Source organism: Dromiciops gliroides, chromosome 4, assembly GCF_019393635.1.
Source record: "Dromiciops gliroides isolate mDroGli1 chromosome 4, mDroGli1.pri, whole genome shotgun sequence".
NCBI lineage: Eukaryota > Metazoa > Chordata > Mammalia > Microbiotheria > Microbiotheriidae > Dromiciops > Dromiciops gliroides.
The window spans coordinates 401,838,119-401,846,923 of record NC_057864.1 but is presented as its reverse complement, the minus strand read 5'-3'; the positions used below and the strand labels follow the sequence as shown (position 1 = coordinate 401,846,923).

The 8,805-nt window shown below is 42.3% G+C and overlaps 1 protein-coding gene across 3 annotated transcripts; it reads right to left on the bottom strand.

Annotated features, from left to right (window-relative positions):
* Positions 1–3,272: 3,272 nt before the first annotated feature.
* Positions 3,273–6,257, bottom strand: MRPL18 (mitochondrial ribosomal protein L18). 3 transcript variants are annotated; one of them, XM_044004276.1, is made up of 4 exons: positions 6,047–6,238; positions 5,580–5,760; positions 4,361–4,443; positions 3,273–3,797 (listed from the first exon to the last, which is right to left on the bottom strand). In XM_044004276.1, the coding sequence occupies exons 1-4, from the start codon at positions 6,096–6,098 to the stop codon at positions 3,730–3,732; spliced, it is 384 nt and encodes a 127-aa protein (XP_043860211.1). In that variant the 5' UTR covers positions 6,099–6,238; the 3' UTR covers positions 3,273–3,729. The 3 variants fall into 3 exon arrangements, with proteins under 3 accessions (XP_043860211.1, XP_043860210.1, XP_043860209.1); XM_044004274.1 differs by having other exon boundaries at positions 3,292–3,797; positions 4,212–4,443; positions 6,047–6,221; XM_044004275.1 differs by lacking the exon at positions 5,580–5,760 and having other exon boundaries at positions 3,280–3,797; positions 4,212–4,443; positions 6,047–6,257.
* Positions 6,258–8,805: the final 2,548 nt, after the last annotated feature.

Below are 8,805 nucleotides of genomic sequence, written 5' to 3'. Positions count from 1 at the left end.
AAAAGGGATTGGGAGTGGAAAAAGTTGAAGCAGCCCTGTTGTAAACCACCATCCCCTTTGAATTCTCCACCAGCTTCAACATTACAGCAATTTTTTCCCATCCCCAGCCTGCTGAAAAATTGGGAGTCACCAAGTAAATCTGGTTGTCTCCAGTGTGTCCTTCCACCTACCTACTCTTTGTAACCCTAATCCAGGGCCGGTACTTTAATGAGAGCTTCTAGCTCTCATGGTGTTTGAGGCTTGTCCATGAACTTTCTTTAACAGTAAACTATGGCCCTGCTTCCCATTAAATCTATCCCAGCACAGCAGCTTTAGAAGCTTTAATGCCTCATTTTGCACACATCCCTTTGCTGCCCTTGCCAAGTTACAGTGGTTCCTAATTGCATCCTACCTATCAAATCAAGATTCCTAGTATATGCCTCAGTGCCATTTTTTAAAAATTTACTTTTATTTTTTGCAGGACAATGAGGGTTAAGTGACTTGCCCAAGGTCACACAGCTAGTAAGTGTCAAGTGTCTGCTTCTGAATTTGAACTCGGGTCCTCCTGAATCCAGGGCGGGTGCTTTATCCACTGAGCCACCTAGCTGATGCCATTTTTTTCTTTTTTCTTCTTTTTTATTTTTTGAAGGGCAATGGGGGTTAAGTGACTTGCCCAGGGTCACATAGCTGTAAGTGTCAAGTGTCTGAGGCTGCATTTGAACTCAGGTACTCCTGAATCCAAGGCCAGGGCTTTATCCACTGTGTCACCTAGCCACCCCCCTCAATGCCATTCTAACGAAGCCCCAGAAATAATTACAGAGTAGCCCTGGATATTGGACAAGTCAAGACCTGGGGTTAAAGCTGGGTTTTCTACTTATCTTTGTGGCAACCCTGTCAGGTACATAACCTCTTTAGGCCTGTTTCCTCTTCTATAAAATGAGAGTCTTAGACAAGAGAAGAGGCAGCCTGGTATAGTGCATAGAACACGAGGCTCTTAGAAGTCAAGTACTGGGGAGGGAGGGAGAAAAATCTGAAATTGTAAAGCTCATATAAACAAAAGTTGAGAACTATCTTTACATGTAACGGAAAAAAGAAAATACCTTATATGTAAAACAAAACAAAACAAAACAAAACAAGTCAAGTACTTCTGACCTTACTAGCTCTGTGATCCTGGACAAGGCATTAAACCTCTCTGTGCCTCACTTAACTGTTCTGTAAAATAAGTGTCTGGATTCAGTGGTCTCTAAGGTCTCTTTCAGCTCTAAATCCTTCTAGCCTCTGAAAAGGAAAAAAAAAATCCATTAGGATGTTAGGTTTTTAAAGCCTTTCATTACCTTTCTACCTTCCCATACTTTCACATTTGCCTATTCTTCATGTACTACAATTCAGTGGCTTTGGCCTCTTGGCCGTTGCTATGACAAGACTCTCTGTCTCCCAGTTCCTGTCCTTTTCACTGTCCCCAACCAGGGAATGCCTAACTTCCTCATGTCTCCTGACCTCCCCCAAGTCTCTGCTAAGATCTTGCCTTCTACTGGAAGCTTTTCCTAATTCCCTTAATGATGGTGCCTTCCCTCTGAGATGATCATCCATCCTCAGTAAGTCCATCTTTTTTGTACATCATTGTTTGCACGGTGCCTTCCCCTTTAGACTGTGAGGGCTTGGTTTTTGGTTTTTTGTATACCCCGGTGCTTAGCACAGTGTCCAGCACATAGGAGGTGCCTAATAAATAAATGCTTGTTAAGTGACTGACTAGAATCTACTTGGAAAATAAGACCACTCCCCCTGGGCTTAACTATCAGTTAACATGAAACCAGCCAGTAACAGGGAGCTTATGTATCAAATGTATCTAGGTAGGAAAATATAAATGCATATCTAGGGGCAGCTAGGTGGTGCAGTGGATAGAGCACCAGCCCTGGAATCAGGAGGACCTGATTTCAAATCTGGCCTCAGACACTTAACACCTACTAGCTGTGTGACCCTAGGCAAGTCACTTAACCCCAATTGCCTCACCAAAAAAAAAATGCATATCTAAAATGTATAATGCATATATAAGTACTCTTTGAATCTTAAAGGTCTATATAAATGTGAGCTTTTTTTTATTCTCCAAAGAACGTAGCAATAAGACATTAATGAATCCTCACTTTGCAGCATAGGGAGCCAAGTGTTCCAGGAAATTGAGCTGTAGGCCTGGACTGAAGTTTGAATTTGACCTGACACTACCTTTGTGACCCCAATCAAGACAACCTGTTGGGACAGCTGGGTGGCATAGTGGATAAAGCACTGGCCCTGGATTCAGGAGGACCTGAGTTCAAATCTGACCTCAGACACTTGACACTTACTAGCTAAGTGACCCTGGGCAGGTCACTTAACCCCCATTGTCCCACAAAAACAAAACCAAACCAAAAAAAAAAAAAAGATAGACAACTTGTCTACCTGTTTCCTCAACTGTAAAATGGGGGTAATAATAGCACCTCCCTCTCAGGGTTGTGGAGAGGATCTGCTATTTGTAGAGCACTTTAGCATGATGCCTGGTACATGGTAAGCATTTAATGCTTGTCTCCTTTCTGTTTTATTCTTTCTTTTCCACTTTAGGGAAGGAATGAGGCAAGGAGACTACTTAGTTATAGTCCCTAATATATCGAAATGAAGAAAACCCAGTGTGGTAATGATTCTTTTTTTTTTTTTTTGTGGTAATGATTCTAAGGTACAAGGCCTTCAACTATTTTCTCCCACATTTTTGGATCTAATCAACTCTCATATCATATCAAATCCACTTTAGATTTGCCAGCTAGGCAAACTTACTTTGTGACCCAGTAGATGTCCTCACCTTCCTGTGTGTCCTTCCTCCTTCAGAAAATGCCTCTTCTCTGATCATATCCCTACCCTCTTTCAATTGAGATCTCTTCCCTAATTGTCTACCTGACCATTGTATTCAATCCTTTGAACACAGGATTCCCTCAACACTCCTGTCCATACTGTTTGTACTTATTTTCTTTGTCTATGTTCCTAAATATTTTTCATTTCTTTGTCTCATCTCACCCATACACTTAAAATACCATACCTATCAGTGTCTTAGTATCAACCCCAGAATTTAGTAAATTAGGTGCACAATACTTAACATTAGTATATACCACTGTGAAAACTAGAAAATGCTTTCACATAAATTCACATTTGATAAAAAAATTTTTGTTTTTTGCTTTTGGTTTTTTTGATAAAATATTTTTTATTCTGACAGGGTATTATTCCCATATTAAAGATAAAGGAACTGTTGACAAAAACATCTTTAAAACATTTAACAATCTTCTAATATTTTTAAATCTCTGAATTACAGCATTTAACTCACAATTTAAAATCAGACATATCCCATGCTTAAAAAAGAATGTGTCTAAAAAATAACTAAAATGGGCAGCTAGGCGTCCCAGTGGATAGAGCACCGGCCCTGGAGTCAGGAGTACCTGAGTTCAAATCCGGCCTCAAGACACTTGACACTTACTAGCTGTGTGACCCTGGGCAAGTCACTTAACCCCAACTGCCTCACTAAAAACAAAACAAAACAAAAGACAACTAAAATTAGATTCAGAGGGGAGCTGGATTTAATTCAAATGAAATAGTCACAAAAGAAAAAGCCATTACAAAAGTTTCACATTTATTATGCTGTAAAATACCAAGATGATTATCCATCTCTTGATAAAAGGGTATCAGCTGACTTTTTAAATTAAAAGTCCAAAAGAAATTAAATTTCTCTTTTATTCATAGATTCTTCGAGGTTCCTGTAGCACCACCCCACCTTCTTTCATAGCATTCTGTAGTTGCTGTATCTGGTTTTCAGACAGGGAAAGAGAAAAACAGATTAAGTTAGCACTACATTGAGGTTCAAAAAGAAAATGGTTACATAAAGAAAATATATCTACCTATTATTGTCCCAAAAGAGAAAGTAGTTAAAATAATACAAGCATTTGGGGTAATTTTTTCCACTACAAAGGAGAAAGTATTATTTTTCAAGGAATATTTAATTAGCACCTACTTTGTATAAATTGGTCTTGATAATAAGTCAAACAAACACTAGTGTGCCAAAAGACCTCTAGTACCTTGATATGTAAAAGACAAAGTACTTATCAAAAAAAAGTCCCCAATACTAAGACTGTTGCAGGGAAAAGAATTCAATATACAGCTCCTCAACCTTATCCAAAAGCAATTCACTTCCATCTAAATAACATCAAAACTGAACGTGCCGATTCTGAAGATGATTCCCAAGGCGTGGGGTGAAAGACCATGAAGTTGATTCCTGCCTCCAGGCACCGCTGGGCCAGAACCCTTCCAATATTCTCACAGGCATTGACACTTCTTGTTCTGTAGAGGTGCTTCTTAATAGCCCATTCACGGGTGGATGCAGAAACCACAACATTGCCATTATGATGCTCAACAAATGCTTCTATGTGGTGCTGGGTCCGCTGAACTCTCAACCTAGAGGAAGGAGGGTAAGGAAAGATGAGGTAATAAAATAGACTGTTTACCAAAACATTACATCAACTATAATTTCATTTCAGATTCCTTAGAATATTTGACTTAAAGGACTGTTGTTTGTATTGTCATTTATTGCAATATGTTTGACTTAGATTTCCACTAAGGGAATCACAGGTTCAATTTAGAGCTGGAAGAATTTTTTTTAAAAAGAACATCCTCTGGGCAGCTAGGTGACGCAGTAGATAGAGCACCGGCCCTGGGAGTCAGGAGTACCTGAGTTCAAATCCTGCCACAGACACTTGAGACTTACTAGCTTTGTGACCCTGGGCAGGTCACTTAACCCTCATTGCCCGCCAAAAAGAAAAAAAAGAAAGAAAGAAAAAGAAAAAAGATGCTCAGAGAGACTGACTTGTCATTTGGGGTTCACTAAAACAGAGGTTAACCGTTTCCCACTCATGACCCCTTGTCTGGAGAGAAATTCTTAGGAGACCCCGCATTTATAGGTAGATATAAGTGACCTTTTACTGTTACCAAATTTTTGGGACCCCCACATTCAGTTTAAGAAGCTTTGAACCAGAAATAAGCTCTTAAGCAAGTCAAGGTTATATTTATAAATATATTAAAATATATTTAAAATGTTGTGAGAAGAAATCCTACTTCAGGATTAGTGTATTTACATATTATCCCAGGACCTCAAGTTCTGAATAGGACATATGCTTAAAGAAACGGCAGAAGAATGAGGTTGAGATTTCAATCCAGAATCCCTCTCTCTGTCCTTCCTGCTCCTTTCAAGTCGGCTCTAAGTTCCACCCACTGCTACCTTGGTTCAGGCTTCACTCCGGTTCCCCCACGCCAAGCGGTGGCCGCTAGGTGGCGCAGTGGACAGCACTGGCAGTGGAGTAAGGAGGACCCAGGTTCAAACCTCCCCTCAGACACTTACTAGCTGTGAGTTTAGGCAAGTCACTTAACCCCAATTGCCTTAAAAACATCCGGGGGCATCTCCAGTCATCCTGATCTATATTTTGCCACTGGACCCAGATGGCTCTGGAGGAGGGGGTGGGGTTGGTGCCCTTGCACAACCCTCCCTCATTTAACTCCAATTACTGCAGGTCATGACCAAGGACCCCCCGCCTCACCTGTGCCAGTAGGCCCGGGAGGGCCACACGGTGGCCCAGCCCCGCTCCTTCCTGGCCAGGGCCAGGCGCTCCAGATTGCGGGGGTTCCGATTGGTGAATTCTGGCGCGATCGCCTCATTTTCCTTCGTGTCCCCCTCGGGGGCCAGGTTAGGGCTGGTGGTGAGGGGCACCCACCGAAACCCTGCAGGAGCCGGCACCAAATGCAGGGAAGGAAGCAGGGAGAGTTAAAAGACCCACACACACCCGCAGAACCCGGGCCGGCAGCGCGGGCCAAGAACAGAAATGGACGCAACCCTGCCTCCTCCTCCCTCTCCCAGCCTTCGAGCCGGACCAGGAGCTGCAAAAGCAGGAGCTCAAGCCTCCAGCCCCGCCGGGGACCTCAGATTTCCCGGCGCTGCGTGAGCCACGCTGACCGTTCCCCAGAGTTACCTCGGGGTTATCCTGAGGGCCGGGGCCCCGGTTCTTACCGGGCTTCCTGCATAGAGCCAAGAGGTCCCGGCCCCGCGCCCGCAGCGCCATCGCGCCGGTGACCTCCGGGAAAGCCGTCTGGGCGAGCTGCTTCGTATAACTCAAGGGAGCGGCAGGGACTGCCTGGGCGCAGCCATGTTGGTTCAGGGCAAAGCGCCTTGAGAGTAGGGCGCATGCTCGTTACTCCAAATGAACGCAAAACACCGACCAGAACAAAGATGGCGCCTTGCCCCGAGCCAATCAAAAGGCACTGTCTGTTTCTCCTTGACTCTTAGGCATCTGTGACCCTGAGTAAGTGGGCCCCGCCTCTGTGTCCCAGGCAGCGTGGGCGAATGGTCAGTGCTACACCAAACTATGAAAGAGATATTTTACAGAAAGAAATAAAATAATAAAAGCAGAAACAAAAATCAAGACTATCGAGGGAAATAATGAAAAAAAAACCAAGGAATGAAAGGGGAACAGCATTTTCAGACTTCCAACTATGTTACAAAGCAGCAGCCATCCAAATTGTCTGATACTGGTTAAAAGATAGAGAAGAGTGCTCGCTTCGGGAGCACATATACTAAAAAAAAAAAGACCTATATCTGACAAAAACTGCTGAGAAAACTGGCAGAATTTAGGCTTACATCTGCTTCTGATGCCATTATAAATTCAAAATGGATACATGAGAATATTAAAAATTAGACCATAAAAATTTAGGAAAACATCATATATGTCTCACTGCTATAGATAGGAAATGTGTTCTTAACTAAACGAGATAGAGGCAATTACAAAAGATGAAACGATTTCGATTACATTGGTCAATCAGTCAAGAGTCAATAAACACTGAATAAGCGCTGGCTAATAATAATAATAATAATAATAATAATCATCGGGGCAGCTAGGTGTCGAAGTGGATAAAGCACCCACCCTGGATTCAGGAGGACCAGAGTTCAAGTCCAACCACAGATACATGACAATTACTAGCTGGATGACCCTGGGCAAGTCACTTGACCCCAATTGCCTCACCAAAAAAAATTAATAATAATAATAATAATAAATGTGCTGCTGTGTGCTAAGAGCTGGGGATACAAAGAAAGTCAAAAAACAACGTCTCCTCTCAAAGAGGTCACAGTCTAATGCAGGAAACAACTATGTACAAACCAGCTACATACAGGAGAAATTGACACCCAGGTAGGACAGCTGAACCAAGATTCCCCAGGAGTGCTGAATATACTATACTATTTTTTTCCTCTTCCCTGTTGTTATTTGCCCAATCACCATTCTTCCACCCACACTTTTTCTGCCTGCAAGCAAACAATGATACCTGGGACACACTTCCCCAATTGGTCTCCTCTAGTAACTGTCCCCTTGGGCAACATCTAATCCTGGCCCAACTGGCCTCTTGTGGTTATTGGCCAGAAGGGTAGAGGCTCTTTCAGACCCCCTCCCTTTGGCCAAAAGGGTGAAATGACAAAATATTAGGAGATCCCCTGTTTTCCAGCGCTAAGACCCAGCAATCGAGCTGTGCCCTGAGCTCTGCAAGACAACAATCCTTTGCAATCAGTTTCTGGATGATCTCACCCTCTGGCAAAATCACATCATTCAACCAGTGTTCTTTGAGCTGGACAAGCATAGGATAAACTCAGAAAGTCTTGCAATGAATCAAACTCGTCACATGCTTGCTGTTAACCCCTCATTATCTGGACTATGGCTCACTGGGCCAGCATAAGTATTGAGATCTCCCCACACTGCCTTGGGCCTCCCCACTAGAGATGGGGGCCAGCACATTTGTCCTTGCTTACAGGTCATTTTCCTCACTTTGAAAATGAAACTTCTCTTTAATTCCTTACTCACCTGTCTCTAGCCTGTGATATACTTGCATCCTATAATTTTAACTCAGAGATGTTCCAGGATCAAGCTATTGTTTAATAGATTTGATGCTGTATTTACAAAACTTCTTGATTAGAGAAATTTGTATAAAAGGAAAAAGAGGGACATAGTTATAAAAATGTCACAAATGCCTATGGGGGAAAAAACTCCTTTAGCTATGTTTGATTCCAGGCATGAGTCATATCTGACAGCCAATCATGTATTCACAGGGTGTTAAAAGCAAGGCTCAGGATTAACCAGGTAGGAATTTTCCTTTTCAGAAAGGAAATAGCACAATGGGGAAACAGAGTCTTGAGGATCCTACTTTGGACCAGGCCAAAGTCATCCCCAAAACTTATCCCAGGCACAGATATATACCTTTTTTTTTTTTTTTTTTTTTGCGGGGCAATGGGGGTTAAGTGACTTGCCCAGGGTCACACAGCTGGTAAGTGTCAAATGTCTGAGGCCGGATTTGAACTCAGGTACTCCTGAATCCAGGGCCGGTGCTTTATCCACTGCGCCACCTAGCCGCCCCCAGATATATACCTTTAAAAGCAGTTCCCAGACGGCAGCACAAACCATATTCTACCATTGGCTCCATGACAAGACAGAGAACTATCCCTATAATCAAAGCTCAAAATAATAGAAAATTTCATTCCCAGGAATTTTTACCTTAAATAGCAAAACTTCACTAACCACAACTTAGTGCTTGAATCTTTCCTGATGGTTCCCTAACAATCAACATTTCATTTACTAAAACTATCCAAATTCTGGGGCTTCAGATATACAATAAATACCTGATAGTTGACTTATAATTAATATATTGAAGCTATATCTTTAAACCACCATATACATTTTCAGAATAGCCAAAATTTTCAAAGGAAAATTCACTATTATAGTAAACATT